The 21,679-nt window shown below is 39.1% G+C and overlaps 1 protein-coding gene across 7 annotated transcripts in view; it reads left to right on the top strand.

The window, feature by feature from the left end:
• hycc1 (hyccin PI4KA lipid kinase complex subunit 1) overlaps window positions 1–21,462 on the top strand; it is a 152,273-nt gene extending 130,811 nt beyond the window's left edge. For 5 of the 7 annotated variants that reach the window (XM_069913881.1, XM_069913878.1, XM_069913877.1 and 2 more), the window contains one exon: window positions 19,586–21,462. In XM_069913881.1, the coding sequence (XP_069769982.1) occupies window positions 19,586–20,079 (494 nt within the window). In that variant the 3' untranslated portion in view covers window positions 20,080–21,462. Of the gene's footprint in view, window positions 1–9,481; window positions 9,769–19,585 lie in introns of those variants that run through there. The other 2 variants (XM_069913884.1, XM_069913883.1) reach the window with 2 other exon arrangements.
• The last annotated feature ends 217 nt before the right edge of the window (window positions 21,463–21,679 follow it).

Here is a 21,679-nt window from a genome sequence, read left to right as displayed (position 1 = left end):
TTTGTCTCTTTCTCACACCAGGACGTAGTCCAGGAGGTGCCAGTGTTTGGATCGGGGATGCATCCAGGTAGTCTTCAGGCTGTCCCTCTGCTGAAAAAGGGTGTTTGTAATGACAAGCCGCTGTTCTGCGCAGAGCTCCAACAGGAGGCGCCCATTGACGTTGCACTTGCCGACACCATGCTTGCCCATGATTCCTGGCCAAGTTTCTGAGTCTTTGCCGACGCGAGCGTTGAAGTCGCCAAGGATGACAACCTTGTCGGCTGTAGGTGTGTGTTGAATGAGGTTGCGCAGGTCAGTGTAGAACTTGTCCTTTTCTGCTGGTTCCGCCTGGAGGGTTGGAGCATAGACACTGATGAGGGTGATATGACGCTTGTTTATAAGGGGGAGTCGCATGGACATGATCCGGTCCGAGTGGCCTGTCGGGAGGTTTTCGAGTTTGGAGACAATGGAGTTCTTGACCATGAAGCCTACACCAGATAGGCGTCATTCATCCATAGGCTTGCCAGACCAGTAGAGTGTGTAGCCCGCGCGCGTTCTTGGAGGCTGCCTACATCTGCAAGGCGGACTTCACTGAGAGCGGCTATGTCGATGTCAAGTCTGAGGAGTTCATGTGCAATGAGGGCAGACTGACGTTCAGGTCGGTGTCTGTCAGCCTTGTCTAGCATGGTTCTGATGTTCCAGCATGCTAGCTTGAGTTTGTGAGCATCTTTTGAGGGGGAGGACGTGGAGGGGGAGGACGTGGATCTGTCCTCGGGCCTGCGCAAAGGAGCTTTTAGGTGGAGTGCAGTGTGCGCAGTACTGGCTCCACCCTTTACACCCATGGTTCGTGTGCCGTGGCCAATCAAGCTGAGACGTGGCAGTGAGGTCCTTGGGTCGTAGGTTTTATATCGGAGTGGCCTTCTCCTACGCAGGTTTCTTACCCGGGCTGGAGGGGTCTGCCTCCCCTCCTAGGTCGGTCCATACTGCCCGGAACGGGGCCGAGGCCGCCGCTGCTTTCCCTGTGCCCGGACTGGGGCCGCCGCCTCCTACTTTCTGCCCGGACCAGGGCCTCCGCCTGCCTCACTCGACCGAGGCCGGAGCCGCCGCCTCCCCTTTGCTCTTGCCCGGATCGGGGCCACCGCCCCCTACCCTCTGCCCGGACCGAGGCCGCCGCTGCTTTCCCTGTGCCTGGACTGGGGCCGCCGCCTCCAACTTTCTGCCGAACTGGGGCCTCAGCCTGCCTCACTCGACCGAGGCCGGGGCCACCGCCTCCCCTTAGCTCTTGCCCGGATTGGGGCCGCCGCCGCCTACCCTCTGCCCGGACCGGGGCCAGGGCCGCCACTGCTTTCCCTGTGCCCGGACCGGGGCCGCCGCCTCCTACTCTCTGCCCGGACCGGGGCCTCCGCCAGCCTCACTTGACCGGGGCCAGGGCCACCGGCTCCCCTTTGCTCTTGCCCGGTTTGGGGCTGCCGCTGCCTACCCTCTGCCCGGACCGGGGCCGGGGCCGCTGCTGCTTTCCCTGTACGGAGAGGAGAACTGCACATAGTACTCCATCTGCCGCCTCACCAGTTCCTTGTACAGTTGCAGCATGACCTTCCTGCTCTTGAATGCAATTCCTCTAGCGATGAAGGCCAACATTCCATTTGCCTTCTTAATAATCTGTTGTACTTGCAACCAACCTTTTGCGATTCATGCACAAGCACTCCCAAGTCCTTCTGCACAACTGCATGTTGCTGTTTTTCACCATTTAAATAATAATCTGTTCTTCTATTTTTCCTACCAAAGTGGATGACCTTACATTTACTATTGTTGTACTTCATCTGCCAGACCTTTGCCCACTTACCTAATTTAACTATATCCTTCTGTAGCCTCTCCACATCCTCTGTACAATTTGATTTTCCACTCAATTTAATATCATCTGCAAACTTGGCTTCACCTCACTCTGTCCCCTCTTCCAAATCATCAGTGTAAATGGAGAACAGCTGAGGGCCCAGCATTGACCCCTGCGGAACCCCACTTACCAATGCCTGCCAATCAGAAAAAACACCCATTTATCTTGACTCTCTGATTCTTGTAAGTTAACCAATCCTCAATCCATGCCAATATACTTCCCCTGACTCCATTCATCTTTATCTTATTAATAAGTCTCTTGTGCGGGATCTTATCAACCCCCTTCTAGAATTCCAAATCTACAACATCCTTTATCTACTGAACCCATATCCTCAAAAAACTCCAACAAGTTTATCAAACAAGATCTGCCCTTTCTGAATCCATGCTGTGTCTGCCTGATGGAACCCCTCCATTCTAAATGCCTAGCTATTTCATTCTTAATGACAGCTTCAAGCATTTTCCTGACTGCAACATTGAGCCAACTGGTCAATTCTCTTTTTAAAAAGTGGTGTGATATTTGCTGTCTTTCAATCTGCTGGGACCTGCCCAGAATCCAGAGATTTTTGGTAAATGATTACCAATGCATTGACTATAACTTCCACCATTTCTCCTGATGCATCCCATCAGGACCAGAGGATTTGTCTGCTTTCAGTCCCATTAGTTTGCTCATTACTATCTCTTTTGCAACAATTATTTTATCGAGGTCCTCACCTCCCTTGGTATCCCTAATGCCACACTTTGGCATGCTGGACATATTTTCCACCGTAAAGACTGACACAAAATATCTGTTCAATGCCTCGGCCAGTTCTTCATTACTCAATATCAATTTCCCTCTCTCGTCTTCCAAGGGACCTATGTTGACTTTAGCCACCTGCTTCTGTTTTATATATTTATAAATTTTTTTGCTATATTTTTGCTAATTTACTTTCATAATCCTTCTTCCCTTTCCTTATTTCTCATTTAGTTGTCTTTTGTTGCCTTTAAAGTTTTCCCAATCCTTCAATTTCCCACTACTCTTGGAGTCTGTACACATGAGCTTTTAATTTTATACTTTATTTCCTTAATTAACCAAGTGCAGCACCAGCCACAGTGACATAGAATATAATTTTTAACTTTAAGATAATTTCAGTGCCATTTCATTGATCTGGAATCATAGAATCACAAAGCCCTTCAGCCCATTGAGTCTCTGCCACCTGTCAAGTACCTTATGATACTTATTCCATCTTTTAGCACTCAGCCATTAGCTTTCTATGCTTTGGTATTTCAAGTGTTCATTTAAATGTCTTGAATTTTGTAGCAGTACCTGCTTCCACCAGCTTCTTCGGAGGAAAAATTCTTCCTCAAATCCCCTCTAAATATCCAAAGCCTTCACTTAAAGCTATCCCACTATAGACATCTCATGTAATACTCTGCACCATATCTATGCATCTAAATTTTGAGCATCACCAACAGGCAGTCCCTGAACTGCCTCCATTCCATGGGACTCGAGCCCAGTTAATCCACTCCAAGCTGAAAGGCTCTTTCCCAGGGAGTCCCAATAAATCTCCTCTGCAAAAATAAATGCTTTAAGAAAAATAAATGCTTCTATGTTGGGTTTAACCAAGGAATTCAGAACTTTTGCACAGGAAGAAATGGGATTAAATGGTGGACATCCCAAACAGTTGAGTTCTGTTTGCAGCATGGTTGCTTGGGAGTTATGAAAGGCACATGAAGTAGTTCTGGAGTTAAAATACATAAAAAGTAGAGTTGAACACTATACCAGCCAACCATTCTCAACTTTTTTTTTTTGGCTATGGCTACCTTAGGACTCTGCTCAAAGTTTCTGGGCCCTCTTCCCTGTGAAGTAGTCAAGTTTAGTTAGTTCTTCTGCACTAGATTTTTTTTTAAAAACTTTGATTTCAGTCCTGTTGAGAATGGCTGCACTACATCACATGCTGTGCCATCAAATAGTCCTTCCAAGTGAAACAACACTTCTGGTTATTTACAGCATCCAGCACTCCAGTGCAGCTACATTGGAGATACTGGGAAATTGTTCTATTGAGCACCATCTGCTACAACAGCGAGAACATCACCCACTTCAATTCCACACACCATTGCCACACTAACAGGTCTGCCCATGGCCTCTTGTACTGCCAGGTTGAGGGCCCACATAAACTGGGGGAACAACTCCTTGTATTCTATGCCCGATTTGACCAGTAGAACAAGGAAGAACCACTGCACACCCCATGTTTTCTGACGATCTTCTCCTTCAGTATCTGAGGATGACGTACAGGCTGCCATCAGGAGAGTGAATCCAAGCAATGCATTGAGTATTGAAAACCTATGTTGACCAACTTGCCAATGTATTCATGGATATCTTCAAAATCTCAGTTTGATAGAGCCTGATACCCACCTGTTTCAAACAGGCCTCAATCATACCAGTGCTCAAGAAGAATGCGGTAACCTTCCTAAATTACTATCAACCAATAGCACTCATGTCCACAACAATTAAGTGCTTTAACAAGCTGGTGTTGATGTGTATGCCACTGGCTTCCAATCTTTTCCACAGCCTGAAGTAATATCCCATCTATTCCATCTTTTCAAGTGTCCATAGATATTTTCATCCTTCTGGGTGCATCAAAGTATTGGTCGTCCCCATTCTTACTTGTGGTTGTCTGTCCACTTGAATTCTCATTTGTCCTGTTACAACTTTCTTAGGTACATTGTTTTGGTTTATTTTGAATTTACCAATGAAATTGATCATTCCCAGCACTCTCAATACACCTTTTTATCACTAGGTCTGGGCATCGCTAAAATTGCTTTCACCTTGCTCTTGTCTGGCTCCACACCTGCCTCTGATAGTTTATCTCCCAGAAAGGTGATTTCCTTCACACCAAACTAACATTTTTCTCTGTTTAACTTTAATCCATACTTCTGGATGCTTTTAGCACTTTGATGAACCTCTTGTTGGGTTCTTGTGTGGATCATGTCATTCATGTGCACACATACCCCATTTATGCCTTCCATGATGTGTTCTATTATCCTGTGAAATACTGAGCTGAGGAAATTCCAAAAGGCATCCTCAGACAGGAGTATTGGCCAAAGAGTGTATTAAATGTACAGTATTTTGTGCTATATTCATGCAGTTTTGTGCCAGAAACCCTGGGATGCATCCAATTTAGTGAAAAACTTTGCACCAGCCATCTCACTTGTAATTTCATCCCTGGTTGGAATCTGATAATGTTCTCTTTATATTGGCATTCGAGTCTTTTGAGTCCATGCACACGTGTAGGTCACCAATCTTCTTTTAGACATACACCATTGAATTCAGCCATTCTGTGGAACTCTCTACTTTCTTTATGACCCATAGTTATGTCATTTGGTTGAATTCCTGCTTGAGCTTTTCTTTTAGTGGAGCTGGAACCAGCCTCGGGGCATGCAATACTGGCTGTGCGTCCTCTTTTAACTGTATCTTGTAGATGAATGGTAGGACTCCAAACACCTTGAATATGCGTGGAAATTGATCCAGTATTTCCTCTACACTGTTCCATGCCTTGGTGCTATTAATGTGGTACATCCTCTTGACTAGGCTTTCATTTTCACATGCTTTGTCCCCAAGCAGTGAATAATGTCCATCTGGGACTACTGTTAACCTGCGGTGGTGCTCTTTATCTTTAACTTTCATCATGAGTTTATATGTACCTTTCATGAAGATGCTTTGTCCTTTTTAGGCTTTGAGCTGTACAGAATATGCATTGATGCATGGCTTTATCTTCAACTCCCAGATGTTGGACTCACAGATCAAATTGACTTTTGCCCCTGTGTCCAGCTTGAAAGGAATATTTGCTCCATTTATATGCAATGACACAGTCCATTTATCCTGTTTGACTCTGTTCACTCTTGGCTGTTCAGTGTCTGTTGGCTTATAATCTTCCTGCACTACCATGCGAATGAACAGTGCATCACTAAGGACAGTTTCTTCTGCAGTGTGCACGCTTTCACTTCTGTTTTGTTTCCCTTTGGGGAAAAAAATATATTGTACTTATTACAGACTTCTCCATAGGCAGGGAATTTTTTGGTGCATGTTTAGGCTATGGCTAGGCCTTCATTTTCACTGGCATTTGCACCGTCACCAACCTTTATCTCTTGCTTTGGAGCTATTTCACTGGCATGGGATATCTTCACAGCTCCAGCTAAAGTAAGCCCTGTATCTCGTAGGTACCTCTCTCTCACTTATCAATAATCCCGAACACAATTTGATCACCGATCATTGAATCTTGCAATGATCCAAAATTGCATGTTCTTTTAATTCCAAGTCCGTTTATTATTTTTAAAAAAAACCTCTCCCTGCAGCTGCATGTACGAGCGAAACACCTACCTATCAAACGTTTCATTTTTCTTTGGTGAACAGTGTTCATCAAACATCTTGATAACATTGTCAAACTTACCCTGATCTTCTGTCTCGGCAAAAACAAATATATTGAAAATCTTTAGTGCTTGAGGTCAGGCCAAGGTAAATAGCACTATACTCATCCATGCATCTGGTTTGCTATAGAGTCCAAATGCTTGCAGATACAGCATGAATCTTTGAATAGCCTACACTCTCCATATTTCTGCTGATAACAACTTGTACACACTGCACACTCCTGGTGTTTCTTCCACTACTGGTACCATGTGATGTTTCTTTTTATTGTATTAAAGAAATGGATTCTTTTAAAACAACAATACTTTATTAGCTAAAGAACTCACTCAGGAAAGTGTGGAGGCATCCATCTTGAATCTGACCCTCTAGTGGTCAGGAGGATCACTAGTACTCTTATCATTGCAAAAGGTATTGTCATCACATAAATGTAACTGCTGTCAAACCGTAGCATAAAAAAAATAATAATTAAAGCAACATTATGAAATTAATTGGCAGAAGTTTGGTAAATCCTATATGATGTTTTGCAGTCAATGGGGTAATTTTATGTTTCTAATTTGCAAGGATGCCAGAGCTAGGGTGTTTCTCTTTGGAGCAACCATGGTTAAAAGATGACTTAATAGAGATAATTAAGATTATGTATGTTTAAATACAGTGGATAGCTAGCACCTTTTCCCCAAGGTGACAAAAGCAAATAACAGAGGACATTTTTAAAGGTGAATGGAGAAAAGTTTAGGAGAGATGTCAGAGGTAAGTGTTTTTCATACAGACAACGGAATGTCTGTTGGTGCATGGAATGCATTGCCTGGAGTGGTGGTGGTGGTGGCTGGTTCAATAGGGACATTCAAAAGAATCTTAGACAGGCCGCAGATGTAAGGAAAATGTAGAGAGTTGCGGGTGTGGTAGGAAAAAAATTGGATTATTGTGTAGTAGGTTTACATATTTCAGCACAATATCGTTGACTGAAGATACTGTAATGCTTTAATGTTCCAAAATTTCACTGCATCAAAAGATTTAATTGAATATCTTTTATTCATATGTACTTATAAGGTAAGTTCATGAGCAAATGAGTTATCAGGCTGATTCCTTTTAATGCTGTAATATACACTGTGCTAATTAGACCAAGAGGAGGTGAAACAGCTGTGACTTTAATTACTAATTTGTTGGATCAAGAAGTTTTACTTTTTTTTTAATGATTTACCAATAATGTTAATAGAATGAGTGAATTGTATTAAAATGAATATTTTTCCACGAATACAATATTTGTTTCAATCATTGTCCATTCAAATACCAGAATTTTTTTATTTATTTTTTTATTTTTTTTTGAAACTTGAATAAAATAATACATGAATTTCTTTGGAAAGGTAAGATGTCAAGGATTGGCTTAGAAAAATTAATGTAGAAATTTAATCAGACTACCAAGTTTTAAGAATTATTTCAAAGCAACTCAATTGAGGTTTTTGTCCTCCTGTTATCTACGGGATGCAAAACCAGCTTGGAATCAAATAGAAATGAATAAAATTGGTGAAACTATTCTGGAGTTAATTTTGTATAAATGGAATAGTAAGTCGTTTAAAGGAACTAAAGATTTTTCCGTATTGAAACATATTTTAAACATATGGAATAGAAATCATATTGAGAACAGAATGAAAACAATGACCAAAAATGTTAAAACAAAATCAACTTCTTCCTTTCACTTTGAAGATTTTTTTATTTGATAATTGGTTTAGTAAAGGTTTACAGAGAATAAAAGATTGTTTCTTAGGATCTTTTTTCTTAACTTTTGATCAATTAAAAGATAAATACAATATACATAATAATACAAATTTGCATATTATCAATTAAAAATGTATTTGAAAAAGAGACTGGGAGCAGATTTGAGACTCCCTAAACAAAGTCCATTTGAAGATATAATAACAGATACATTTGTTGTTAAAAAATTTATTACTAATATGGATATAAAATTACAAGAGACTGTAAAGAAAAAAGATTTATACAAATCAAAAATCCAATGGGAGAAAGATTTAAATATACAAATTCAGGAGGAGATTTAGTCAAAATTATGTTTTGAAAGTGTTACGAATACAGTAAATGTTAGATGTCAAATGGTTCAATATAATTTTCTTCATCAATTGTATTACACTCTACATAAGTTAAATGGACTTGATCCTAATTATTCAATAAGTTTTTAATGTGCGAAAGAAATAGGGACTTTTTTGCATTCAGTGTGGTCTTGTGAAAAAGTAGAAAGGTTTTGGAATGAACTGAGTTTATTATTAGGGCAAATTATAAAGATAAAGATACCAAAGGATCCAAAAATATTTTTACTTGGAGATATTTATGAAAATGATATAAAATTGAAATTGGACAAATACCAAGAAAAAATTTTAAATATTGCAATAGCAACTGCAAAGAAATGTTTAACAATACCATGGAAAGATGATAGAGAAATGTTATTAAGTAGATGGTATAATTAAATGCTAAATTGTATACCTATGGAAAAAGTTACATATAGTTTAAGGAATCGAGTTGAAAATTTTTATAGTATTTGGAAACCATATATGGATTTTATGAATAATTTTCTGTCCACCTCTTCTATCTTATCCACTCCTCTTGATTAGTAATTTTTAATAACTATGATTGTATATGCTAATATTATTGTATAGGTGGTAGGTGTTTTTTTATTTTGGGTGGGAGGGGGATGGGGAGAAAAAATATAGAAAAAATATCATTGACTGTAGATTAATGTTTTATTCATTTTTTTCCCTGTAATGATGCAAATAAATAAATATTTTTTAAAAGTTGTACTTTAACAAAAGATATTACTTGAAATACATTTAAAAAAATATTTTCAACCTTTTGGATGCATGAGGAAGAGACTTGGTTAGTCCAGTAAGCTTTGGGATGACTACATTTTCTAAATGTGCAATTTTTTTTTTGTTTGCGGTAGAAGTATAATGTTACACATCAGAATTTTGTAAATTCTCAAGACTGATAGAAATGGTAGTTTCCAATCTGAGGAAATGGAGAAGTTGAGTGTCATTTCGCCATTCCATTGTATGCTAGCTTTAAATATATAATTTATCTCTTTATTTTGGAAAAAAATGTTCATTAATCGAAAATTAGCGATATATATTTTTCTGCTTTTTTTCTGTTGTCTTTGTTTTCCTTTTGTGTTTCATGCATTATACATCTTGTCATCTTTAATTCTAGATTTATCAACCAACCATTCTGACTCAGTCGAATCTCACAATCTTGCTTTATCAGACTCTAATGTGACAAATCTGTCAGAAGATAAACATGATAATGGGGAGAGAAGCAAAATACAAACAGAAAATGATTCTCAGCATTATCAGGGAGTACAAGAACCAGCTTCAGATCCTAAGACAGATGGCAAAGAAATCAAGAGACAAAAATCTTTGAGGAAAAAGATGGAGGATGGAATACATTCCTCTAGCAGAGTCTAGTTCTAGCTGAGAGCTCTATACCAGCATCTGAAGGTATCTTGGGATTAGGCATTAACTACATATTTTTACATTCAAATCCAAATTGAAACTAAATGTATTACAAAATATTTATGAGTAATGGGTCAACTGTGCATGTTTCTCAATTCTGGATATCACTATATAGAGCATGTACCAAAATGCATTGAAAACTTAACTTATTCCATAGAAATTCATTTAAACCCACTGGCTGCCGAAGTGAAGCTAATTACCACACAAAATAGGCACAAGGGATATTGTGTGGCTGAGTAATACTCATTAACGTTGATTTTGCTTGAATAAGAATACAAAAAAAGCAGCTTCTACTGATATCATTAAAACAAAAATGTTTGCATTCCAAAACTAAAAAAAACTAACCATTTGCATAGAACTGTGTTGCAGTCTTCGGGGTGGAAAATGTATAACAACTAATGTAGCTTTCTCCAGCTAAATATTTACTTTTATAAAATGTCTTAGTTTATACTGTCTTCAGAATCTTGAAATTGTATCTTTAAATAGAATCATTGAAAAGCTTAATACCTTAGTACAGAATTCTTTCCTATAAAATGTGTTGTTTTTTTTTTTGCTCCTAAACTGGCATGTCACAGCAAGCATTCAGATTGATAGCTTGTATTTTTTTCTCTTTTGTTATCATAGAACACTATAGCTCAGTACAGACCCTTTGGCCCTCGATGTTGTGCTGGCCCATATATTCCTTTAAAAACGTACTAAATCCTCCCTACCCCATAATCCTCGATTTAATTTCCATCCATGAGCCTGTCTTAGAGTCTCTTAAATGCCCCTATTGTTTCAGCCTGGCAAGGCATTCCAAGCACCCACAATGCTCTGTGTAAGGGGGAAAAAAAAACTTATCCCTGATCTCTCCCCTCAACTTCATTCCCTTCACTTCGTACATATGTTCTCTGGTGTTTGCTACTCCTGCCCTAGGAATAAGGTGCTGGCTTGCCACCCTATCTATGTCTCTCACAATCTCATCGACCTCCAAGTCTCCTCTCATCCTTCTATGAACCAAAGAGAAAAGTCCCAGCTCTGCTAACATTGCCTTATAAGACTTATTTTCCAATACAGGCAGCATCCTAGTAAATCTCCTCTACACCCTCTCCATAGTTTCCACATCCTTTCTATAATGAGGTGACTAGAACTGAACACAATATTCTAAGTGTAGTCTCACCAGAGATTTGTGGGGTTGTAACATGGCCTTTTGACTCTTGAACTCAGTCCCCCATTAATGAAGTTGAACATCCCATATGCTTTCCTAACTATCCTATCAACATACTTGGCAATGTATGAATTTGGACCCCAAGGTCCCTCTGTACATCCACACGTCTAAGTAACCGACCATTAACCCTGCACTCAGTCTTCTGATTCATCCTTCCAAAATGCATCACCTCACACTTATCCAGATTGAATGCCATCTGCCACTTTTCAGCCAAACTCTGCATCCTGTCTATATCTTTTCTTAGCTTACAACAACCTTCAGCACCATCCACAACTCCTCCAACCTTTGTATCATCTGTAAACTTACTGATCCATCCTTCTGCCTCTTCATCCAGGTCATTTATAAAAATCACAAAGAGCAGGGGTCTCAGAACAGATCCTTGCAAAATTTCACTAGTCATAGACATCCAGTCAGAATACTTTTCTTCCACAACTACTCTCTGCTTTCTAAATGCAAGCCAGTTTTTTTTAAATCCACACAGCTAAAGTTCCATGAATCCTATGCCTCATGACTTCCTGAAAGAGTCTCTCATGGGGGACCTTATCAAATGTCTTACTAAAATCCATATAGATCACATCTACCACCCTGCCCTCATCAATTTCTTTTGTTACCTCCTCAAAAATCTCAAATGGGCTCGTGAGGCACAACCTTCCCTTCACAAAGCCATACAGTCTTTGAGTAGACAGTATTTCTCCAAGTGCTCATAGATCCTATCCTTAAGAATCCTCTCCAATAATTTCCACTGCCTGACATAAGGTCTACAATTCCCAGGATTCTCCCTATTACCTTTTTTAAACAAGCGGACTACATTTGCCATTCTTCAATTCTCTGGCATCTCCCCTGTGGCCAAAGAGGAATCAAAGAACATAGCCACTACCCTGGCTATCTCTTCCCTCACTTCCCACAGCAACCTGGGGTATATCGTGTCTGGCTCGAACATCAATGTTAATGTTTTTAAGAAGATCCAACACTTCCTCTTCCTTAATCTCAACATCGTCCAGCATGCAAGGACTATTCTATTCTGACCTCACCCTGATCAGGTCCTTTTCTCTTGTGAATACTCAAGTAAAGTATTTATTTAGGACTTCCCCAACCACCTCTGCCTCAGGCACACGTTGCCTTCTTTAGCAGCCCCACCTTCATTTTCTTCCTGTTCTTCACGTGTGCCTTGGGGTTCTCCTTAATCCTACATGCTAAGGCCTTCTCAAGGCCCCCCTTCATACTCTTCTCAGTCCTTTCTTAGTGAAATACGAATGTCTGCAGATGTTGTGATTGTAGTTAAAACACACAAAAATGCTGGAGGAACTCAGCTGGTCTTTCAGCGTCCAGCAAAATTATTCCTTAAAGAAAGACTCAGGCCCAAAATGTCGGTAATATATCTTTACCTCTTAAGAATGCTGAAAGACGGCTGAGTCCATTAAGTACTTTCTTAAGCTCCTTCCAGGCTATCATATACTTCTCATGATCCTTTCCTGTTTCCAGCTTCCTATATCTACTGTATGCATAATGTAATCATTATTATACTTTTTGTAAAAGGAAAATACAACTAATATATTTATCTACAGAAATCAAATGGTGATAGCCAAAGTGCAGATTTCTAGTGAAGTCTGCTGTGGTAAATCAGTAATGCAGATGAAAAATAATGGGATATTTTTGTTATAAAGATGCATGAATAAAGTAACTGAGAGTCATTACTATTGAAATTAAGCAACCAAAGAATTTAACTTAGACAGAAATGTGTGTGGTTACTGACTGTCTAGCCATGCTGCATTATCTTTGAAATAACTTTCACTTAAGTACTGAAACCACCTGAAGTTATTCAAAATTAACATCTGCATGTATTGCATGAAATTTTACCCCTGAAGATATGTTAATGTTTAAAAAATTATTTCATGTCTTGTGCACATTTAAATATTTTGACCATTCTTTGGAATTCACTTCACATTCTTAACTTGATTTCTACCTCCTGTGACTCTGGATGTTGTCAAAATGTTTGTATTCAGATTTCTAGTTTCTCACTTTTTTTCAAGATTGAAATATTGTTTACATTTGTAGTAGTAATTGATTTTATTACATTCTATTGTTGAATTTAAAATTGTGCTTAATCTTTCTGCATTTCTTATAATCCAAGATTTTTCTTTACCCAGATGGCGATAATGGTAACGCTTTGACACATTCTAATTCTATGGGTATAATTACAACTTTACCATAGCCCTTCAATTTGACAGTTGTGTGTGCTTTTATGACCATTTGGTTTGTTTCTCCTTCTGCCTGATGCAATTTTGATTTGCTGCTTATTAACTGCAGGTATTTTTGTATGAATTTGACTTGAATAAATATGTCAAGTTAGTGTACAATTAGTCATATTTTAAAAATGAATGAAACTGTTTTGCTCATGATCAGTAAATGTTGTTTAGCTTATTTGTACATTGCATATTTCACTCATTCACAATTACTTTATTGTACATGTAAATTTATATATATGTTCCCAAACAAAAGAAGCGAGTCTGTGCAGCAACTTGTGTCGAATGAAATCTTTAATGAGCACCTTACAAAAATTTGTCACTGAGTCACAGAATTGTTAGGTTCGTAGTAGATTTTGGGTGCATATTAAGTGAGATAATATAAGTGGGCAGTTTAAAGAGGGTATTTCAAGAGCCATTGTTACCAAATGGTAGAGCTATTTCAAGGTGCACGAGGGAGCAGAATTGGAGAACAGATATCTCCGAGCTTGTTGAGTCTTGTGGTTATAGGATGGGGAGAAATGAGACTATGGAAGGTTTTGAAATTTTTAAAAAACTACATAAGAAATATTAAATTGTAATACTGCTTTATAAAAAACCATTGAAGATTAGTGAACACAACAGAGATTATTCCATTGAATCTGATGAAAATGGATAATATTCCTAAACTTGTGTAATAGTCGAACCGGCCTTTTATGGCACAAAAATCACATGTTTTCTGAATGACCTGTGTAAAAGTCAAACCCCCCCACCTCCACCAACACCCCCCAATTTTACCTGAAAAATTAGTCCAAAAAAACTCAACTATTACACAAGTGTATATGGTATAGAGTTAAAGAGGTAGGATAAAAGCTCTTTGGAGTAAACAAGAGATGATATGACAAGGACACAAGTTGAAATTCATCAGCAGGTTAATTGAGACTGAGGGGACTGTTGATATTACAAATGTTGAAATAGATGATCATCAAATATGATACCAAGATTACAGACAGTCTGAAACTATTTCAGGTAGATGCCAGAAAGAAAGATCATGTGTTTAGCCTGAGAAAAGATTTTGTGGTGAAAACTAAAGTCCTTAATTTAATAACATATTGTAGATTAAGGTTGAAGTTTAAAGAGTGTTTTGCACAGAATACTTTAATACTTTGCATGTGATCTTGGTGTGAAACATGAAGGTCTGCAGACACTGTGATTGTAGTAAAAATACAAAAATCCTGGAAGAACTCAGCGGATCTTGCAGCATCTATAGTCAGTAAAGATATTATCAATGTTTCAGGCCTAAGCCCTTCTGAGATCCTCCAGCATTTTTGTGTTTTTACTATGATCTTGGTGTGGTTCAAGTTATGTAAAGCACCCTGTGTAGTGGCACTACAACTCCCAGGAGGCATCGAACCGGCCAAGTGACATCGGTGCCTGATGATGTCACGTCGAGCGCGTGATTCTGGGTTTTAAAAGGTTGCGTGAGTGATGAAGAGTAAATCAGTTTGATTCACTCTAGAAACACCCTGTGTGGTTATTTCATCATGTCCACTGCACAATTGGTGACCCCAATGAGTCCAAAAATGTATTTTTGGACAAACATGGATTCTGCAGCCATAGCTGTGAAGCTACCACCTTTCTGGACAGGTGAACCTGAATTATGGTTCCAACAGGCTAAACCACAATTTCACCTTTTCAAAGTCGAGTTGAAACCACTCGTTATTACCATCTTGTCAGTGCCTTGGACTAGGCCATCGCTAAGAGGGTTGGCGACTTCCTGCAGGATCCACCATGTACCAGCAAGTATGACACTTTAAAAGCACTTTTATTACATGTATATGGTATGTCCCATAGGGAAAGGGCACCCAAACTACTACATTTTGATTAGTTTGGAAACTACGCCCCTTCAGAACTAATGGATGAAATGCTGTTCCTGGCAACTGGCTCTTTTTAGAGCAAATACCAGATAATATTAGGATCTTGTTATCCAAGTGTTCATTTGAAGACCAAGGGCTGTCGCGGCGGAGGCAGACATTCTATGTTTGGCTAAAAAGCACAGCAATGAAAGACAAGTCTGCACAACCAACTCCTCCAATATTGACCCCGTGTCACACTCTAGTGCTGTTAGCACATCACTCCCTACAAACAGGCAATGCCCCAAGACTAGCAAGCAGCCTGTGGACACCTTGTCTTGGTGTTATTACCACAGGGGTTGGGAAGTAAATGCCTGCAAGTGCCTTCCACCCTGCCCATTTGCTGGAAACGCCCCAGGCCAACTGCCAGTAAGGGCTACGGTGATTAATGAGAAACCTAGAAGCTTAGTGGGACCAGTTGTACCAGTGAAAATTTCTGGTGGACACAAGTTCAGAAGTTAGTGCATTTCCACCCACTGGTTTTGACACATGCCATCCTACCCTGGATCTGCAACTACGAGCAGTTAATAGTTTCAACATTCCAACTTTTGGCACCAGGAAGATGAATGTCAAGTTCAAGAATCATCTCTACACTTGGCTTTCATTATAGCAGCAGTATCCCAACCTTTGCTTGGTGCAAATTTTTTCAGGCTCATTCATTCCCTGTTTACTTAAAAGGGCATTGGCTAATAGATGGAACTACTTTTCAGACTATTCCTCTGGCAGATACCTATACCCCTGCTCTGTGCCTTCAAACATTAAGTAAACCAGCAGATGAATTCTCCAAGCTGCTGGAAGATTTCCCTTAGATTACTACTCTACAATTTTCTGCCTTCACTGCAAAGCACGGTGTTACTCACTGCACTTGTACTAAAGACTCTTCTATCCATGCTAAAGTGTGCCACTTGCCTCCAGAGAAGCTGCATTTAGCTAAGAAAGAGTTTGCCAAGATGGAGGAACTAGGCATAATTCGTAGGTCTGACATCCCCTGGGCATTTCTATTACATATGGTCTCGAAACACAATGGAGGTTAATGACCTTGAGGAGATTACAGGCATCTTAATGACGCCACCATCCTGGATCGTTATCTGATACCTCTTATTCAGGATTTATCGGCTAATTTGCATGGAGCGAAGATTTGGTACGTGGCTCCAAAAACAGCAATAATTACCCTGTTTGGGTTCTTTGAATTTTTACAAATGCCATTCGGATTAAAGAATACTGTTCAGTCATTTCAATGGGTGATGGATGCTTTAGGACACACATGTCAAACTCAGGTCTGCGGGCCAAATTTGGCCCGTGATATAATTTTATTTGGCCCGCAAGATCATATCAAATATGTATTAGAGCTGGCCCGCTGGCCGCCGCGCCAGTATAGCGCATGCACAGCTAATACTACAAATCCCAGAATGCTTTGCAAATGCGTTGGCGTCAGCCCGCTAATCGCCCCCACCTCCTCTCTTAACTTTCATTAGCATCTGTGACCTGTCGCCCAACTCACATGTAATAAACCCCTTACGAAAAATGGCCAAACGAAAGACAGAAAACGGGACCTTTCAAGACAGGTGGGAGGCAGACTATATGTTCATCATTTTAAAAGACAAACTTGTTTGTCATTGAAGCACGTTGTTATTTTTTTGACTTGTTGGCTTGTGAAAAAAATACATTTAAAAGGAGCTTAAAGGCTATAGAGAAATATTATTTATTGAATATTTTATTTCTCATTTGTTAATGCTTCTTCTGGAAAGAGTTTAACCAAAACTATTATTAAACATTTATTTTAATAAGAATAAGTTTAACATTACATATGTTGAAAGAAGAGAAAACATGCAGATGTTGTTGAAAATTTTCAATAAATATTTAGTTTGGCCCACGACTTAGTCCAAGTTTTTAATTTTGGCCCTCTGTGAATTTGAGTTTGACAACCCTGCTTTCGGATGTGGTATGACCAATGTCTTCATTTACCTCAGTGACATTTTAGTGGTCAGTGGGACTAAGGAAGAACATTTGGAACATCACCATATACTTTTTATTCATCTTGAAGAGTTTGGACTGACCATCAATTTGCATTTTTCAAGGTTGCAGAATCCTTGTTAACTCGACAACACCAGCAATTATCATTCATTTCAGAATTCTCCACAAAAATACTACATATTTCCAGAAAAGAATGTAGTAGGTGATGCACTTACCCACTCTACTCCACTCGAGCTTTCATCTGTAGATCAAGGTATTGACTACACAGCTTTGGCCGCAGACCAAGAACATGACTATGAGATGAATGCTTATCGGACTGGAATCGTGAACCTGCAATTGAAAGATGTCCAATTTGGGTTCATGGCATACTACTACTCTGTGATATATCAATGGGACAGCCACGCCCAGTAGTTCTGGCATCGTGGAAACGTCGAGTATTCGACTCTGCGCATGGTCTCTCACCTCCATCGATTAGATCGACCGCTCGTATGGTTTCGGACAGGTTTGTGTGGTTTAAAAAAAATATAGACTCTGCACAAATGGAGAGGTTCTGTATTGCCTGCCAAAAAGTAAAAGTTCAGTGGCATACTAAGGCACCACTGCAGTCCTTCCCAGCAGTTACTCGGCGTTTTGCTGTGTCCATGTGGACATCGTTGGTCTGCTTCCTGTTTCATGAGGATACCATTATCTTTTTGCAGTAATAGACAGGTTTACGCAGTGGCCTGAGGCCGAGCTTATGGTAGATGCTACTACAGACACTTGTGCTCGGGTGTTCCTCAGTTCCTGGGTGTTTCGTTTGGTTAGAGGACCCAATTTACTTCCTCACTGTGGATGGCCTTGTCTCACTTGCTCGGTACAACAATTCATCATACAAATGCCTATCATCCCCAGGCCAATAGAATGGTGGAAAGATTTCATCGACATCTCAAGTTAGCCTTGATGGCTCGGTTAGAGGGCCTGAACTTGGCTGATGAGCTGCATCAGAACAACTCCAAAGAAGGACCTCCAAGCTTCATCTGCGGAACTCGTGTACAGTTGGTGGTTCCAGGGGAGTTCATACCCTACCATTCCAACTACAACGATGATCCTAAGGAACTGTTGACCAGGTTAAGGGAGAGCATAGGAAAATTGACCCCTATACCACCATTGTCACATGGAGACATTCTTCTTTTGTGCCTGAAGACTTCAAAAACTGCAAATATGTCTTCACCCGAAGGGGAATACTTGGTCAACCTTTACAGATGCCGTACGAACCTACAAAGGACCTTATAGGATACTGAGACAAACTAGATCGACCTGCATTTTGGACATTGGAGCGAAGCCATAGACTTTCACTATTGACAGGCTTAAACCAGCTCAAGTGAACAAATCTTCCCCACTGCAGTGGCCAACAGTCAGTCACAGAGGTCGACAATCTAAAAGACAGACAAACCTTTCTGCTGGTTCTGGGGGGTGGAGGGTGGGGCGGGCGTGTAGTGGCACTACAACCTCCAGGAGGCATCGATCCAGCTATGTGACATCAGTGCATGATGACATCAGTGTGTGTCAAGTGCATGATTCTGGCTTTTAAAAGGTTGCACAGGTGATGAGTAAATCTGTTTGATTCACTCTAGAAACTCCTTATGTGGTTATTTTGTTGTGTCCACTGCAATTCCAGTGGCCATACCCTCAGAAAATGATTCCATGGCTCTTGTTTCAATCTCTCTTCCATCAGTTTATCATGATGGTTCTTGTGTTATGCAGCAAGTTTGTGTTCAAATGCAATTGAAACTGCTATTTAGGTACAGAAAGACTAAAAGCATAGATGACCATGATCCTCATGCTTGCTCACTGGAATAATATAGCTTGAACATGCAACAAAAAAGCAGTGCTCTTGCTATTTTCATATTGATAAAAATGATATATATGCATTTTTAATTAATCCTGTCTGAAACACTTTGAAAACAATAGCATTTCTTATGAAGCTGATATTGATGATCTTTTCAAACCATTGTTTTTTCTCATGATAAGGACAGAAACAACATTTCTATTGGGTAGGGTGAGAAAACAAAGGAATCTTGATGATTTTAGGTTTTTTTTGTAGAAAATATTGTAGAAGAGGTAAGAATATAAATCCTCCCCAGAGCAATAAATAACATTAGCCCCAATTAGAAATGGCTTGGTTGGGATGTTCAATTTATATCATATCCAGTTTCCCATCTGACAAAATGAAATTCAAAACAGATGTCAAAAATGTTTGTTCTGTTGCTTAGGCAGTTTAGGTTTAATATTTTCTTACCTTTTACACTTGCCTTTTTTGCATTTTTATTTGTAGAAGTAAAATCTACATTGTATTTTTAAGCTATGCTTTCTTTTAAAGGGAGGAAACTTTAAATAAGTTTCATTTTTCACCAGTTAAAATAGAAAACTGCTATTTAAAAGAGAATCGAAGAGATTGGTTCAAGTCTGTTGTTAAATTGATATTTTACATCTTTGTATTTTTCTAGAAATAACTGATTTAAAACTCCAGGATGATCTCATGAACATTACTGAAGTGGATGAACAGTTTTATTCCAAGGTTTCAAATGCAGTTACAGTAACTACTGGAAATAAGGTACCTATGGAAAAATGCCAGTGGCAATCATTTGGTCGCAAAGCTGGCAAAGAAATAGCAGATGTAACCTGTCGGGAACACCTTGCTCGTAAACACCAGTCTCGAAGAGCTGTGAGTGAGAATCTTGACCTCTTGTCCATGAAAAGATTGACTCTAACAAACAGCCAATCCCTGCCGAAGTCTGGAAGCCAGAATCTTGATAACACAGCTATAGTCCTCTTCAGTAAATCATTTGAACAGGTCAGTGGAGTCTTTATTGGAAGCAGTCCAGCCACTACCACAAGTAGAAATGTAGCAGAATCAAACAGATTTTCAGCCTGTAGTCTTCAAGATGACAGATTTGTGTCAGACCGTGAACTTCAAGCATCCATCACACAACAGAAATAACAATGTTCAGTAAGCTTTAATGTTCATTTCTCAACATACAACTATGTAACTTGGACATTTAGAAAATTTTGTATTTTTTGCATGAAATATTTTTGTTATTTTGGCAAAATATTTTTAATAGGCAGAAATATTGTTTCCAATTTCTCATTGATGTACATGCAAAACTGAACAATGAAAAGGGAGTTGCATAATGTTTATATTAACATTTAATATTTGAACATCTTTTGAAGAATTTTACTTTAGAATAGAAAAAAAAACTTTGTTTCTGTTGTAAACTGTTTAATTATTTCTACCAATTTTGAATTGTATTTTGAAGGGAAAGAAATACAATATAAAAGCTGTGAGATTTGAAGTAGCTGTACAATATAGAATTTTGATATGAACAGTGTACTGGATTTTGCAGACTGCATGCATTTTGGGCTCTATAATCGATGTATATACTATTTTGATGCTTTTTAGAAGAAAATACTTTTTTACAAACCAATTGCTGTTTGTTTAAAATTGCTACACATAAACCTATTTCAAATTCTGTAATCTCCATGCATTAACAATTGTAGAAATTGGTGGTGAATGTCTATATGCCCCAGAAACTGAAAATGCTAACAAATGAAAGACCTTGTTGGAATAATTCAAAAATCAAACCCATAATTTTAGTAGAATTGCAGGATTCTTGTGATCTAAAAGTTATTGTTTTTCTTAACCCACCCCTTCAACTTTCTAATCCAAAATAAATTATTTTACTATAATCTCAATTTAATTTTTTAAAATTTAGACATAGGTAACAAGCCCTTTGGGCCCACGAGCCCGTGATGCCCTTTTTCACCCAATTGACCAACACCCCTGGTACATTTTGAAAGGTGGGAGGAAACCCACACAGACATGGGGAAAATATATGAACTCCTTACAGAGCAGGATTCAAACCTGGTCCTGATTGCTGGCACTATAACAGCATTGCGCTAACCGTTATGCTATTTATCAAAGACCACGCGTAATTCTGACTGACGATCTCTGCCTGGATTTTAATAATAATGGAATTGTGTATATTTGATAAATGTAATTGGTTTTAACCATATTATACTCTAATATCCACTGATATCTTTGAACGTTGGAAAGTCAGATAACTATCAAATATTGATCATGTTCCACATTTTTCATAATGTTCTCAATTATATATTTTAGCAGGTTATTATTCTGATTTGTGTAGAGTGCTTTAGATGGAATTAATTCAGCCTGAGAGGAAGCAATATCTTTGTCTTGGCAACCTTTGTTTATCCAGTTTTACAATGGTGTTTCATTCCTTCCACATTCTGCAAGAATAAATTGTGACATCTTGCCAAATCAATGATTTGATGATCCAATCAGGGAATAAATTTGCTATATTTAGCTGTTCTCTGTTCTGTTAATATTTGGCGAATTAACACTGGAAAATTTGAGATAATCAAAGTATACAGCAGACCGGACCACATCTGTGGAGTGAAAGGGCTAATATTTCTGCTTGATGATCTTTTATGAGCCTGAGAAAATGTACTTTAAGCTACATAGAGGGGAAGGGGTTGTAATATCAAGTCATGTTTATGGCCCTCTGGTTGCACAAATACAA

This window comes from Narcine bancroftii, chromosome 1, assembly GCF_036971445.1.
Source record: "Narcine bancroftii isolate sNarBan1 chromosome 1, sNarBan1.hap1, whole genome shotgun sequence".
In the NCBI taxonomy this organism is placed as follows: domain Eukaryota; kingdom Metazoa; phylum Chordata; class Chondrichthyes; order Torpediniformes; family Narcinidae; genus Narcine; species Narcine bancroftii.
This window is presented reverse-complemented; position numbering and strand designations above follow the sequence as displayed.